The 17,314-nt window shown below is 42.0% G+C and overlaps 1 protein-coding gene across 1 annotated transcript; it reads left to right on the forward strand.

Annotated features, from left to right (window-relative positions):
* Positions 1–7: 7 nt before the first annotated feature.
* LOC142095459 (uncharacterized) lies at positions 8–15,422 on the forward strand. The gene is made up of 3 exons (XM_075178405.1): positions 8–475; positions 5,465–5,567; positions 12,781–15,422. Exons 1-3 carry the CDS (start codon positions 8–10, stop codon positions 14,829–14,831), a joined length of 2,622 nt encoding a protein of 873 aa, XP_075034506.1. The 3' UTR covers positions 14,832–15,422.
* The last annotated feature ends 1,892 nt before the right edge of the window (positions 15,423–17,314 follow it).

Raw genomic sequence — 17,314 nt, forward strand, 5'->3', positions numbered from 1 at the left:
TATTTTCATGGTAGCAGAGTTAAACATCAGAGAATCCACACAGGAGAGAAACCATATTCTTGCTCTGAGTGCAGGAAATGTTTTTAAAACTAGTTCAGAACTTTGTAAACATCGCAGAATCCATACAGAAGAGAAACCATATTCTTGTTCTGAGTGTGGGAAATGTTTTAGGGATAAGTCAAACCTTCTTACACATCAGAGAATTCACACAGGAGATAAGCCATATTCTTGCTCTGAGTGTGGGAAATGTTTTATCAGTAAATCAGACTTTGTGATACATCAGAGACTCCACACAGGAGAAAGACCATATTCTTGCTCAGAGTGTGGGAAATGTTTTACAGGTATGAAGTACCTTCTTAAGCATCAGAAAATTCACACTGGAGAGAAGCCATATTCTTGCTCTGAGTGTGGAAAATGTTTTGGGAATAAGTCACACCTACTTCGACGTCTTGCATCTCACAGTCCAATGGTTATTGTGACGGGATGGCCCGCCAATGCCACCCTGTCTGTTGTTGCTGGGAGCCGGCTGGGCTTACTTTGCTACCGTTCCCTTTCATTATCCCAAATGCGCCCTCTAACCGCAGTAGGAGGGGCTTACAAATGCTGCCACCACTAGACTTAAGCAGTCTTTGAAGCAAGTGATGTTTATTTGCTTTCACACAGTGATCAGGTCAGATGGAACAAGAATGATACATTCAGTTCAAACCAGGGCTGTTTTATACAGTTTTGGACACAGCCCCATACGGTAAGCCAGCCACCTGAAGTCTGAGTTATTTTTAGTAACAGGATACAATATGTTTATCCAAACATGGATTTAAATGCAATTTATACTTAGCAAAATTTACACTTTTCTGCGATACCCTGAATCCCATTGATTGGAAATTTCCTTTCACTTTAACCAGGATACAGGCAACGGCTCCCTGTCGTGCATTCAAGTGTTGAACACTCACATTAAATAGACTTATTTAGCATTTTCTGCTATCCGCAAACAGACTTCCTCCTCATGCCTAATTGGATATTTCCTCGATCAAGGTTACAAAACCCCAAATAAGACATTTCCTCTACCAAAATACACAAAAGACTTCCTCAACAAATGCTTACTGCATCAGAAATGAATACCTCAGAAATTAATGCCATTCCTCTACAAAGTGCCACACGATAATAGTAAAATCAGTACATTGCAATGATATAAATAAGTGCTCTGTGCTATTTCCTTTAAATAAATTTATACCATAAGTTATTTATTAGTGATCCAGTCACACTTATGTTAGTGGTTCCCCTCGAACAGTCCACCCAGAACCGTGATCATGGCAAGTCCTGTTGGATCAACGAAGAAGAACCAATTTCTATGCAGTAACTTGTAAGTTTATTTCCCATCCCACCTTCCAAAAAGAAGGATCAGATTATAATCAGGCCAATGGGATTTGGTACAGTTATGAAAGAGAGACTGACTTCAGAGGGAATCATTCAATCTGTATCCCAACCCTATTACATACTTCTAAGAAAAAATTACAGACTACACATGTATCTCACACAAGACTAATTTAAGACTAATTTTCTATGCAAAAATTGACCTCTGACAACCACACAAACATTGCTGTGTGAGTGGATCATGTATCCCCACAAAGCACCTTTTATCATTGCATTCTGGTTGAACCAATATCCAAATTTGGTAGTTAACCTTCTGTATCAAGCTCCTATATTGCCTAAAGATTGTAAGCTTGCAAATTGGGTCTCTTACCTCTCTATCTATTAATACACAATCTTGTTTCACTTGTTTTTCCATCTGTAAAGCAGATTATGCTGGCAGTATATAGAAATGTTAATAATAATATTAATAATTTATCACTCTGATCCCTTTCACTGGGCAACCCTCAATACAGATAACAATGTCTCAAAAATAGGCTGCTTATGGTGCAGCTAGTCACTTCACTGAAAAATGGCTAAATGCAATCAATACAAATAACCTAAGTAATATATGGAAAAGGAAGATATACAAGTAAAACAGATGATTTAGGAGCTAGGTAACACTTTTCAGTGTAAGCTTGCTAAATGCAAACACTCCTAAGCAGCTCCCCGGCACACTGGGATAAATTCCCTTCAAATTAATTACACAATCCGTAAGACTAGGCCCCCTGCAAGCGCAAGTATGCTCAGACAGTCAATGGCGGCTTGGGTTTGCAGGGAATTTTAGTTTCACAAAAGTAATTAATGATTTTCTGACTTTTGACTATTTCCACTGTCCCATGTTGCCAGAATAAGCTCTAGCGCTATATAAGCAAGGTGCTTTTTCCTTGGGGAAAATCTGCCCTGCATTATTTTGCATGCCCAAATCCACTATGACTGCACCCTGTGTTGACCATGCAGAGGGTGGTTTCACATTATTACAAGGGTACCCTATTCTGCAGGCCTCCTTTTTAAGACTTTATATCATGCTTGACACCTCCCTCTACTGTATTTCCTACGTTCAGTCTCTCTCTCCAAGTCCTGTTGCCTCCAACTTAGACATATTGACGGAATATGCCCTTTTCTTATCCAAGACACTAATAAAATCTCTGGTACCCTCTCCAACAAGGCTTCTCCCGTGCATTACACACTTATGGAGTTCCCTACAACCCCAATTAAGATTCTCCAACAGTCTTCAAATCTTTGAATGCTCTGCTAAAACCAATTATTTATTAGAGCTTATCCTAATCCCGCCTATAGCACGCACATTAACGCACCCTCACAACTGTATTAATCTCAACTCTGAGCTAAACTTACTCCTCTTGCTTCAGCTGTGTATTCTTCCAATTTCATGTCTGCATTTATTTTGTATACCTTCTATGCTCGTTTTATGTTTTCCCCACTGTAGAGCACTGAAAAACACCATGGCCTTGATAATAATAATAGTTCAACCATACTTCCCAACTGTCCCGATTTTGATGGGACAGTCCTGAATAATAACCCTCAAAGGAGAAGAGCTTACATGGAAATGGGTGGAGTGGCCATTTTTGGTCGGATCAGGTGCAGTTTAGGTAGGTAGGGCTAAAGTTATGTGTGCATGCCCTTACTGTCCATAGCTTGCACTTGCACATCCCTGATCCGCGTCTCCAGCATACTTACCTACTTTTTGATGCAGGGAAAGAGATTTGCATCGTTGCCTCCCCCTCTGCGCAATGTCACAATTAGCTTTAATGCACAATGAGTGTGGGGTCATGATGATGCTTTGCCACTTGGACCTCCCATCTTGGATCTCCTAGATGGGAGGTCCCAGTGGCAAATGAGGTGGGCACAAAGCCGCTATGCTCATTATCACGTAGCATGGTATGGTGCTGTGGTGACTCAATTTGCAGCAAGGCCCCACTCACTTCACTGGGTAATTTGGAGGGATCTGTATAGGTGGTCTGTTCTCCTGCGAGTTCAGGAGGACTCCTCAAAAATCCTGCTTATTTATTGTGCTAAATCACACTAAAAGTAGTAGGTAATTCAGCTGAAGGAGAATTTATCACAACTCTCCTATCATCTCTTCTTATGACCATTAATTAGCAGCAGATTAGCTATTTATCTTCCGTTCTATGCCTTACACTTATGGTAGTAGCTAGATCCCCTGCAGCTAAAGTACCTTCTCATGTCATAACATCACCAGGTCATGTGACTGCTGCGGACACATGTACACAGGTCCGATTAGGCTGCTGCAAATGTGTAGCTGATAGCACTGGAGGAGAAACAAGAAGAAGGGGTAATGAGAGGGCACACTGGTGAAAAGAGGGGGCATATGGAGAATAATCTTATTAGGAAGGGACTTGTGAGGAAAAGCTGGTGGACAGGGGTTGGCATGTGAGAAAAGCTGGTCGGCAGAGGACATGCAATAGAAATGCTTGTGGGTAGGAATGGCATCGGATAGAAAAGATTGTGGGCAGGGGATGGCATGGGGAGAAATGCTAGTGTGCAAGATGTATGTGAGAAAAAGTGGGTGAACCAGTGAGGCTAATGTGAGGGAAAAGCTGGTGGACAGGTGGAATGCGAGAGAAAAGCTGGTGGGCAGGGTGGCAAGTGATAGAAAAGCTGGTGGGCAGGGTGGCAAGTGATAGAAAAGCTGGTGGGCAGACGGAATGTGAGGGAAAAGCTGGTAGGCAGATGGAATGTGAGGGAAAAGCTGGTAGGCAGATGGAATGTGAGGGAAAAGCTGGTGGGCAGGGTGGCAAGTGATAGAAAAGCTGGTGGGCAAATGGAATGTGAGGGAAAAGCTGGTGGGCAGATGGAATGTGAGGGAAAAGCTGGTGGGCAGGGTGGCAAGTGATAGAAAAGCTGGTGGGCAAATGGAATGTGAGGGAAAATCTGGTGGACAGGTGGAATGTGAGGGAAAAGCTGGTGGGCAGATGGAATGTGAGGGAAAAGCTGGTGGGCAGATGGAATGTGAGGGAAAAGCTGGTGGACAGGGTGGCAAGTGATAGAAAAGCTGGGGGGCAAGGTGCATGTGAGATAAAAGTTGGTGGGCTGGGGGCATGGAAGGAAAAGCTGGTGAGCACAGAGGTATGTGAGACTATGTATATGAGGGACAAGCTTTTTTCCTACATGACCCTCCTCACACACACGAATACCCTCATACTCACTAGTTTCTCCCTAACATGCCCACCCATTACACATTCACAAGTCATTTATATAAAAGAAACACTAAGGGGGTATTCAATTGTCCGCTGGTTCGAGTGCGGAAAAAGTGCGAGTGCAGGGAGCTGCGAGCTGAAATCCAGCGAGTAAATTACCGTATTAACGTTTTTTCTGCGCAGGATTACCGTAATAACGGTAATCCTGCGCGGACCGCAGGATTTTCGACAGTCCCGCGGACAATTGAACATACTTGCCAACTCCCGGAAACGTGACTGGAGGGCGAGAGGGGGCGGGGCGAGGCCAATCGTGGCATTTTGCCCCCCGCCCCCGGTGCGGGGCCAAAATGCCGCGATTGGCTTCGCCCCGCCCCCTCCCTCCAAAATGGCGTGAATCACCGAGAATCTCTGTGAAACCTGGGATGCGGGAGAAATGCCAGCTTGCCCGGGAGACTGACCCGAATTTCGGGAGTCTCCCGGACTTTCCAGGAGAGTTGGCAAGTATTCAATTGAATATGCCCCTAAGTTTATAAAATAAATGTAACAAACTATCTATAAATAAATGATGATGATGATATCTATCCTATACCTCACCTCCCAACTAGTCCTGCAGTGACCACGCCCCTATACGAAAACGTCACGCCCCCGGGCCTATACGTGTTTGGAGGTAAGCTGTCCCATTCATTAGCGGGCGGCCATGTTCTTGTAGTATGAATAGTGAACATCTCCCGCTGGTATATACTTTATTAATGAAGATACATGGAGGTAAAGGCAAATGATGTATGCTAAATAGTAAATACACAAGTCTTCATCTGACGGAGCAACATCTTAAGCACTAAAGTAAAACAAAAGTACTAATACCTGTGTCCTGAATGCAGCGGCGGCCATTTTCTTGTAGATCGTCCAGACACAACATTGGTTTTATACCGAGAATCCAGCGCCTCCATCCGTGTTATGGTGTGAGACGTGACCGGGGCCGAGGTAATATCTATCTATATTAATATATTATTACTGCTATGAAGAGTAATAAATCAGGTCTCAGCAACCACTGTTTATATAATATGAGGATTTGTTATACGGAGGAGAGAGGTCTGTAAAGTGAGGTATAAAGGGGAATAAAGTGGATCTTAGTACACATTGTTTATGATATGGTGCTATTATTATTATCCTTTATTGGTATAGCGCCAGCGTATTATGTAGTGCAGTACGTAGAATGTTAATGACTCTCTCATCAGTCCCTGCCCAGTGGAGGTTACAGCCTCTACCACACACATTAGGGTTAATTTTATCAGATGCCAATTAACATATTACCTTTTGTTCTTTGGGATGGTGGGATGAAGCCAGAGCACCTGAAGGGAGCCCATATAAAGTACACACAGTGTTATGGGATTTATCTATGCCCTTTGCTTATGTTAAGTTCTGTGTGTGCTACAAGTATGGTGGTCCTACAACTGGTAAAATGAATAAGTAATTAATGCTTTGCTTGTTGTTGATGTAAAGCATCGGATAGGGTAATTGTGGATTCATGTGATGCTTTTCTTCAGCCGGGTGTATTTGGTGTTGATCTTCTTTCTCTGGTACAAGTCTGGTAGGAGGAGTGATTTAGTGAGGAGTAATCTATGTTCTGGTCGTAGTGGATTCAATACATGAACAAACAGAGTGTGGGTTGGGTAGGAATTGTATAATTATTGTTATTTGCATTTATAAATCTGACATATTACAAAGCACTGTCAATTGAGGGGATCATGACTTGACGCAAACAAATTACATACAGTGACATGAAATAAAGATGGCTCTGCCCAAATTAGATTCCAGTCTAAGATGTATGGGGAACAAAGGACACAGAAGGTAACAATTGGTGGGGAGAGTGCAGATGGCTTTTGTTAGGCGGCAGCATTTCATCCTCTGATAATAAATAATTCATTGGCAACTGGAATTTCTGTGCAGCTACCGGTGGTGTAGTATAGATTGAACAAGAACACACAGGAGAAGGTAGAGACACGAAATACGAAAAAGTTAGTTTAGAAATTTTAAAAGAAGGATGAGTGTAGATCGGCGGTTCCCAAAGTGTGCGCCGCGGCGCTGTCACTGGGGTGCCGTGGGCCAGCCATAGAAAAAAGAAAGAACACAGAAACTTACCAATCCGCGCGGCGCCGGGACCCAGCAGCCTCCTCTCTCCCGCAGCAGCTTGTTACTGACATAGATATTCAATGACAAGCTGCAGGAGAGAGGAGGCTGCTGGGTCCCGGCGCCGCGCGGATTGGTAGGTTTCTGTGTTCTTTCTTTTTTCTATGGCTGGTGCGGGGCAGAGTGAGAAGGATCGTGACAGCAGAGGGGGACAGCGTGACAGCAGAGGGGGGCAGCGTGACAGAGGGCAGCAGAGGGGGGCAGCGTGACAGCAGAGGGGGGCAGCGTGACAGAGGGCAGCAGAGGGGGGCAGCGTGACCGGTGGACAGAGTGACAGAGGGGGGCAGCGTGACAGAGGGCTGCAGAGGGGGACAGCGTGCCTGAGGGCAGAGTATCTGGATGTAGAGGGGGTATTTTTGCATACAACTAAATAAGTATTTCTGTCCTGACCTAAATACTTATTACAATTTTTTGACCCAACTACTTCTAAAACAGGACTGCTCAGTAATTATTTTGGAGGGGTGCCTTGAAAAAATATGGAGACTCTAATGGTGCCGCAAACTGCAAAAATTTGGGAACCACTGGTGTAGATGTTTGAGTGGGAAAAGCAAAAGTACATTAATAAAGGGACGTTGGCAATAATAGAGTATGATGAGAGGAATTGGTAAATAGTGTTTAGTCTGCCACTTCCTTTTAAATTGTAAGCTCCCACGAGCAGGGCCCTCTTATCCACAGGTCGTCCTTCCCCTATCACCCACTGTTTTCGGCACCCCAACCTCTTTTTTGTGTTTTGACACTAGGCCTCTGCCCTTGGAGATGCAAAGGCAGGGGAGAACAGAATACCATCATGGGCTCTGTTCCTATAAGCTGCACCACACTATTGGGTACTGATTAAGCCTGCTTTGATGCTTTTCACCCCCTTGCCACCTTGCCTCTTCTAGTTTCTAAGGTACGCTGGCATTCACTCATACCTCTTCTCAGTCGATAATTTAATTGCACTTTGTTTCGTTTTTGCCCTGCATGCTGTGTACTGTTTCATCCTATGCTTTCTGTATGGCGCTGCAGACCTTTTGTGGCGCCTTATAATTAAAAGATGATAATAATATGGTGACAGTTTAATATTTGAGTATTGGTGGTATATGTAAATGAATAATATAGAAGGGTGCATGATGCACTTTAATCAACTTGCAATGGGCCCTCTGAACCATAAATAGATATTCTTGCAGAATGCAGAAAACCTTACCTCAAGTTGAGAGACTTAACTTGAGTGACAGACACTTGGATGCTAGTCCTCTCCTGGCACAAGACAATGCCTTTGGTGCTCTTCTTTCTCCCTTTTTTTAATTGGAGTCCTGGTGCAGTAAAGGCCAGCTAATGTAAAGTGAGCATGGTGTTTTTTTATAAGACTGCCTCCAGCATCTTAATTATTACTATTATTATAATTGTTGTTGATTTGTAAGGCCTCACAGTGCTCTGCAGTGCCATGCAGTGAGGAAAGAAGGACATAAATAAAACAGGTAGACAAAAAAAACCCGTAGACATGAAAACTAAGGGTAGAGAGCTTACAATCTAAATGAAAGAGTGCACAGATGTGACAAGGAGTTAGTGGGTCTCAGAGTGAAGATTGGGCCAATTGTGAGGGTGCGTAAGTGTGGATAGTATAGGTGGGAGTATAGCGCTAATAAAGAGATCAGTTTTTAGAGAGCGTTTAAAGATCTGAAGGTTGTGAGAGAATTCTATAAGTGGGTAGCGATGCGGTAAAAGTCATGTAGACCAGTTTAGGCAGTAGTGTTCCAGATGTGGACCGGTGAGATCAATCTTGAAACAGGAAAAGATGGGTGAGGGCAGTGCCAGATAGGAGGAGTTTGGGCATACTCAAGGTGGGAGATGATGAGAGAATGGATGAGTGTTTTGGTTGCATCTTGGTTAAGAAAAGGATGTAATTTAGCAATATTTTGAAGGAGGAGGCTACAGGATTGGGAGAATAGGCCCCTGCACATTCCATGTCCTTCATGACAAGCCCCTGCACATTCCATGTCCTTCATGACAAGCCCCTGCACATTCCATGTCCTTCATGACAAGCCCCTGCACATTCCACGTCCTTCATGACAGGCCCCTGCACATTCCATGTCCTTCATGACAAGCCCCTGCACATTCCATGTCCTTAATGACAAGCCCCTGCACATTCCATTTCCTTCATGACAAGCCCCTGCACATTCCATGTCCTTCATGACAGGCCCCTGCACATTCCACGTCCTTCATGACAAGCCCCTGCACATTCCACGTCCTTCATGACAAGCCCCTGTACATTCCATGTCTTTCATGACAAGCCCCTGCACATTCCACGTCCTTCATGACAAGCCCCTGCACATTCCACGTCCTTCATGACAGGCCCCTGCACATTCCACGCCCTTCATGACAGGCCCCTGCACATTCCACGTCCTTCATGACAAGCCCCTGCGCATTCCACGTCCTTTTATGACAAGCCCCTGCGCATTCCACGTCCTTCATGACAAGCCCCTGCACATTCCATGTCCTTCATGACAAGCCCCTGCACATTCCACGTCCTTCATGACAGGCCCCTGCACATTCTATGTTAATTACAATACCTGCCTAGTGAAACTATCCCCTTCTCATGCTATGCTAATGCCTTCACAGTGAGTGAGGCCTCCACCTTACTCACTGATACATGAGATTAACCAGAAGAACTTCTAGAACTTGCCTAAAAGGTCATTCAGCTGCTGACTGAATGAAGAGTTAACTGCTGGGAATGGGACATTATTCATGTGTCTGGGTGATGACTGTATCATTGTGTGTGTCAGATACCTGTTAGGTGTAAGGATGTCACTGTCTATTTCTACATGTAGGAGTGGGAGTATTTAGAAGGACACAAGGATCTGTACAAGGACATCATCATGGAGAATCACCGACCCCTCACATCACTGGGTAAGAGGAAGTTTAATCTCCGTCATCTCTATGTATATAGGAGATGTCATCACCATGTGTGTGCATGCACTGTTACATATGTATTGTGTGTGTACAGTATAATATATATTATTGTTAGGTTTTCTGAAAATCCCCACATATTTTGGTTTTTATCTTGTTTTAATTTTAAACGGGATGAGATGTTGTCAAGGTACAGGATCCCAAAGGAAGAGGTTGTTATGGAAAAATAAGAGATATTTTATCCCCCACTCTTTTCATCAATATGTATAGATATTTGTTTGTAAAAATGTATTGTATAAAACTTTTTCTATATACTTTTTTTTTTACTGTGCCCCTCATCCAATGTAATCTGAAAGATGGCACCTTTGTATCAATAACCTTGATGATCAGTAGCTAACAATAATCAATAATTAAACAGTAATACAATTGGGTGTGATTGTTCATTCTCATTCCTCTGGTACCTAACACTTACATAATGCAGCGTAATCTCCGTTCTAACTCATCCAAAATGTGTTTGATGGAGTTGAGGTCAGGTCTCTCTGCGGGCCAGTCAAGTTCTCCACATCAAAGTCATCAAACCATGTCTTTATAGTCCTTGATTTGTGCACTGGAGAACAGTCATGTTGGAATAGAAAAGGGCCTTTCCCAAACCGTTGCCACAAAGTTGGAAGCATAGCATTTTCCAAAATGACTTGGTATGCTGAAGCATCAAGATTGCCCTTCACTGGAGATAAAGGGCCTAGCCCAAACCCTGAAAAACAGCCCCATTCAATTATCCCTCTTCCACCAAACTTCACAGTTGGCATAATGCAGTCAGGCAGGTAACGTTCTCCCGGCATCCGCCAAACCCAGACTCACTCATCTGACTGCCACACAGAGAAGTGTGATTCGTCACTCCACAGAACACATTTTAACTGCTCCACAGTCCAGTGTCGGTGTGCTTTACACCACTACATTCGATGCTTGGCATTGGTCTTGGTGATGTGAGTCTTGCATGCAGCTACTCAAGCATGGAAACCCATTCCATTAAGCTCCATCTACACAGTTTTTGTGCTTACATTAATGCCAGTGGAAGTTCGGAACTTTTTAGCTATGGAATCAGCAGAACGTTGGGAATTTTTACGAATTATGTGCCTTAGCAGTCGTTGACCCCGCTCTGTAATTTTACGTGGTCTTCCGCTTTCATGCCTTAGTTGCTGTTCCTAAACTATTCCACATTCTAATAATATCACTTACAGTTGACTGTTGAAAATCAGGCAGGGATGACATTTCACGAACCGTCTTATTGCAAAGGTGACATCCTAGCACAGTACCACGCTTGAAGTTACTGAGCTCTTCAGAACAACCCATTTGGTATCACAAATGTTTACAAATGCAGACTGCATGGCTAGGTGCTTGATTTTATACACCTCTGGCAACGGGTCTGATTGAAACACCTCAATTCAATAATTAACAGGCGTGGTCAAATATATTTGTTCAAATAGTGTATATCTAAAAAATCAGACAGGCATATGAGTATAATTAATAATAGCCAGGTGGTTCACTCCACAGAGCCTACCAGACTACCCTGCCCTAAAGGGTCTGTTGTCACTGTTTGTCTGGATCACTGTTCCAGGCACTGAGCCAAAGTGTTTGCTCCTCTACCAGCATGGCAGGGACCCAGTCCAATGTCCCCCCACTTTTGGCAGGTCCACAAAGTGACAAACACAGAGAAAAATCCCCCAGCACACTGCTAAAGCCAGCAAAGGAGCTGCCATTTCTACTTGTACATAAAAATGCTTAAGTCTCAGTTGCGCACATTTGCAAATGTATGTTAAGCCACATGACACTCCACGGCGCTTTTGCTAATAGGCTGTTTCTAACTCTAAACAGTGAGAGTCCCCTATATTTGGGCCATACATATGTGTTTTTAAATTGAGAGCTACCTTACCAAGAGGTACCCCAGAAGCCTCTAAATGGCAATACAGCAACAGCACTCCCCATCGGTTACTGATACCAACATGCCTCTCAAACAAACAATAGAGAAGTGGAAGTTGCTCAACCAATTTATAGGCTCACAGCAGGTGCTTGAAATGGCAGCTACTTTGCTGGCTATAGCAGTGTGCTGGGGGATTTTTCTGTGTTTGTTCTTTTCAGGATAGCCCCACCCTTTCAAGCACCTGCTATGAGCCTATAAATTGATTAAGCAACTTCCACTTCTGTAAGGTCCACAAAGGAACAAGATCTGGAGAATCTTGGTCAATCCGATACTGTGGCATGATCTTGGACCGGTCCAACAGGAGCTGTATCTCCTCGTCAGCCTGTTTAAAGTCAACCCCCCCCCCCCCCCCCCCCACACACACACACACACAGGAGATGCCATGTTTCCACTTTTAAAACTGTTCTGGTTACCACAGTGGTATGACCCCGTTGTGACTTTAAGAACTCCTTGTTAGATTGGGTGAGTGCATAATGGAGGGCGGCTACTGAGCCTCCCCCAAGTCCCCTGGTTGCAAGCAGGCACCCTGCGGAGGACTGCTCCTGGGAAGTCTGCCCAAAGTCAATGGATGCCAATTTGCTAGTTAGTAAAAGTTAACACAGTTAAGTCACTGTCCCATCCGTCGTTTAGCATGGAGTGTATTTTTGGGCAAATGTGCTTCTCTGGCTGATCGGCAAAACATTGGCCGAACGCTAGCCGAGGATGTCCCGCAAAGTCTTTAGCCAGTCATCAGAGCTGCTTTTCCTGGTGCCTTCAGGGAACTGGTTGCCTTAATTAGCCTCTTAGGGGACATGCTGGAGAAGCTGGTAGTAACTGCAGAATCCACCTGGTGAAATCTATGAATGTTAAAACACCACACTTTAAAACACATATATTACATCTACTGCACAACACATGGCATTTATAGCAGTGCTGGCCGAGGGGAGCTGTCACACGGGCACCCTGCTCTTGATATAAGTGGGACTTCAGATTTGAGACTTTCTGGGTTTCTGACAGCCTTTTTTGATACAAACCCAAGTCCCTACTTATAATACATAGGGTTAGACAACAGGATTGATAATTGATAGTGTTGTATGACATGATTAATAGTGAGGGTAAATAAAAAATGTTTTAAATCTAATAATCGTACATTTTTCCCAACAGAACTACATAAAGATCCATCTACTCATGTTAAGGAAGAATCAGTCTCATGTGAAGAAGGAAATCCCATCGACACCAACATTTATAATCCTGCAGGTCATGCACAGTATAAATCTACTCATATTAAGGAGGAATCAGTCTCATGTGAAGAAGGAAGTCTCACGCACACTGACATTTATACACCTACAGATCATACACAATATACACCTACTCATTTTAAGAATGAATCAGTCTCGTGTGAAGGAGGAAATCCCTTTGACACCAACATTTATACACCCACAGGTCATGCACAGTATAAATCTACTCATATTAAGGAGGAATCAGTCTCATGTGAAGAAGGAAGTCTCACGCACACTGACATTTATACACCTACAGATCATGCACAATATGTACCTACTCATGTTAAGGAGGAATCAGTATCATGTGAAGAAGGAAATCTCACACACGCTGACATTTATACACCTACAGATCATACACAGTATGTATCTGCTCATGTTAAAGAGGAATCTGTCTCATGTGAAGAAGGAAATTTCACCAATACTGACAATTATATTGAAGAAATATTGTGGTCCTGCTCTGAGTGTGGAAAATGTTTTGGCTCTAAATCAGCTCTTATCAGACACAATAGAGGTCATACTGGAGAGAGACCATATTCTTGCTCTGAATGTGGAAAATGTTTTGGCTCTAAATCAGCTCTTATCAAACACAATAGAGGTCACACTGGAGAGAGACCATATTCTTGCTCTGAATGTGGGAAATGTTTTGGAAATAATTCAGAGCTTGTTGTACATCAGAGAAATCACACTGGAGAAAAGCCGTATTCTTGCTCTGAATGTGTGAAATGTTTTAACAATAAATGGTCTCTGATCAGACATCATAGAAGTCATACAGGAGAGAAACCATATTCTTGCGAGTGTGGAAATAGTTATAAATTTAAATGTGACCTTATTGTACATAAGAGAAATCACACAGGGGAGAACCCTTCTTGCATCCATTGTGGGAAATGTTTTAGAAATAATTCAGCACTTGTTGTACATCAGAGAATTCACACTGGAGAGAAACCTTATCCTTGTTCGGAATGTGAAAAAAGCTTTACCAGTAAATCGTCTCTTGTCAGACATCAAATGAAACACACAGGAGTAAAGCCTCATTTTTGCTCTGTATGTGGAAAATATTTTCATGGTAGCAGAGTAACACATCAGAGAATTCACACAGGAGAAAAACCATATTCTTGCTCTGAGTGCAGTAAATGTTTTAAAACTAGTTCAGAACTTTGTATACATCGCAGAATTCATACAGACGAGAAACAACATTCCTGCTCTGAGTGTGGGAAATGTTTTAGGTTTAAGTCACAACTTGTTACGCATCACAGAGTTCACACAGGGGATAAGCCATATTCTTGCTCTGAATGTGAGAAATGTTTTATCAGTAAATCAGACTTTGTGATACATCAGAGACTCCACACAGGAGAGAGACCATATTCTTGCTCAGAATGTGGGAAATGTTTTACAAGTATGAAGTACCTTCCTAATCATCAGAAAATTCACACAGGAGAAATGCCATATCGTTGCTCTGACTGTGGGAAATGTTTTGGGAATAAGTCAAACCTTCTAAAACATCAGAAAATTCACACAGGAGAAAAACCATTTTCTTGCTCTGAGTGTGGGAAATGTTTTAGGCATAAATCGCACCTTCTTGGGCATCAGAAAATTCACACACGCGATAAGCCTTATTCTTGCTCGAAGTGTGAGAAATGTTTTATCAGTAAATCAGACTTTGTGATACATCAGAGAGTCCACACAGGAGAGAGACCATTTTCTTGCTCGGAGTGTGGGGAAGGTTTTGTGAGCACGTCGCACCTGTTTGCACATCAGATAGTTCACACCGGAGTGATGCCATATTCTTGCTCTGAGTGTGGGAAATGTTATGGGAGTAATTCACACCTTCTTAGACATCAGAGATCCCACACAGGAGACAAACCATATTCTTGCTCCGAGTGTGGAAAATGTTTTGGTCATAAGTCGAACCTTCTTAGACATCAGAGAAGTCACTAGAACCATTTAGACATGTAAAATCCTGCTGCTAAATTATTTAATGTATACTGATTTAAAAAATTTCGACCCTGACATTCAAGTTGCTTTAAAAATGCTGCTGAAAGTTTCACAAATATATATGTACAAGTTATTTTACACTGACAGATCTTGAGATGTTTAACATTTAACATTCATTTACACTTGATGTTCTGTTGAATACAAGCTGTTATAAAAGGCTGCTTAATGTGTCCTTCAATGTATGTAGCGAACTTCTCACACTATTGTAACTCTATCTAAATATCTATTTTTCTGAACATGATATAAGGCATTTTACATTTTTTGTTTCCACTTAGCACTCTCATTATCACATAACTGTGATAATCATAAATTAAAAAGAACATAATGTATTGCACACATGGTGTTATACAATAACCAAGAAAGATATGTTATCACACAGTTGCAGACTGAATGAATCTCTGCAACTTCCTCGCTGTAGAATGTGTTCTGTACCTTTTATTGAAAACTACAATAGTGATGTTACTAATGCCTAATTATTTCCTTGTGTTCTTGAGAGATGTCTTTGTGTGATAATAAACCAGGGGCAAAATGTCATATTTGTGTCTGCCTCTGATTGTTGAATCTATAGCAATGAAACACTTTTAAAGAACCGTGAAGTTATCATCCCATACTGCCATTATTCCATACTGTTACACCCTTCATTGCCACATATATTTCACATACTTTCTGTCAGAGAGAGGGACTAATTAAAATATTTAACTGAGAAATAGGAATGTACATACTTCACCCTCGGATAATAGTTTTTTTTTGGTCAGTGAGCCCAGGTAATTAGGATAAACCAAGAACGTCTTTCAGGAAACTCACTTAGCATATGGAGATCACTGCACTGCATGCCATTTCCTATTTAGAGGAGACTGTCTAATAAGGCAGGGTAAAAACAAAGTAACCACTATGTTAAGGTGTAAACCAGTAAAGATTTATGCTGGAGGAACCGTTTATACCAATACAAAATATAGAAATATGAACCTCAAATAAAATGCCTTCATATTTTCGGATATCCATGTGCACCGAGGAACAAAAACCGCACAAGTATTGTGAAGTACTAGCTCTATAGGAAAACCACAGTAGTCGCATATCTTTCGGAATGATACTTGATATTGCTGTAATTCCATCATATTTGATATGTAATGTAAATGTGTAGGAGGTTATGACTGGTTTATCGAAGGGTGAGTTATGTCTCTGGGATATGTCTGAGAAGAATGATGGAAGGTCAAAACTTTTGTATTATTGGACAAGCCATAATTGACACTCCCCCACATTAGCATATAAACTGCCCATCTGAATGCTGTCCCATTTCAACCAGCTTAAAAGTCCTGTGTGGGAGAGACCAGTTTGGCAGCTCCTGGGGTCTCAATCTAATTGAAGGACTGTCTATCTCATTCTGCCTGCCCCAGACATACAGATTATCTTACATACATTTCATCCTATTTGTTTTCATAACTGTATTGCATTTATTATTTGTATGTCATTTGTTATATGTTTTGTTATATGGAATGCACTTCATCTTTGTATCTAACATTTAATAAGTTTGTCCTTTATAATCTAACAAATCCATTAGCCTTTTGTTAAGAATATTGCTTGACCATATTAACCCTTTCAATGCTGGTGTGTGAATTGTTAATTCATTTGACTAGCAAGCCTGGTGTGTGCCAGAATGTACATTTGTGTAGCAGTGCCTAGAGGTGTTGGGTGTTAATCCCTTTGATAATTGACTTTATTTTTATTTGTGAACTCCATTTGTTGCAGCAAATATTTGTCTCTCCCTTTGGCGTTTTTACCATATTAAGGCGGGAGCTTCGGACAATCTGCTGTAAACAATCTAGCAGCAGCGTGTTTGGCATGTGAAGTACCGTGTAACATTAGCTAGCACAGCTGAGAGTCCATCAAGTGGAGCTCTGTTACCTACAATAAGATTATATGTAGGATAAGGCCTTTCATTCCATGGAGCAATCATTACGGAAGCAAAAGAGGCATACATACATTTATTGATTTACTTGTTCTGCTTCTTCCTATTTTTGATCTCCATGTGTGGAGAATCAAAGATCTTGTATTGCCAGAGGATCATCGTTCCAGGCAACTAAGGCGATTTCTAATTAATGAACCTGAACATCTATGGACGGGCAAGTAATTTTCTTTATTGATTCTCAAATAAATATACCATCTGGATTGTTGTGCCATCCATTTTTCTGGTATAAGACATTATTCATTCTACAGTTCTTCTCCATTACAACATACCAACAAAGTTCTAAACAATTGATTCTGGAACTTTTAGTTCCACTGATACTTTTGACTAATACTAAATAGCATTTGTAAGAATTCTATCTAAATCTATATATAAAAATAGTAGTAATAAACAAAAGATACATCTGTTCACACCACTATGAATGCACCTCATTTTGCACATAGTGTGGACTTTGTACACGTTT

Source organism: Mixophyes fleayi, chromosome 6, assembly GCF_038048845.1.
Source record: "Mixophyes fleayi isolate aMixFle1 chromosome 6, aMixFle1.hap1, whole genome shotgun sequence".
Lineage (NCBI taxonomy): Eukaryota > Metazoa > Chordata > Amphibia > Anura > Limnodynastidae > Mixophyes > Mixophyes fleayi.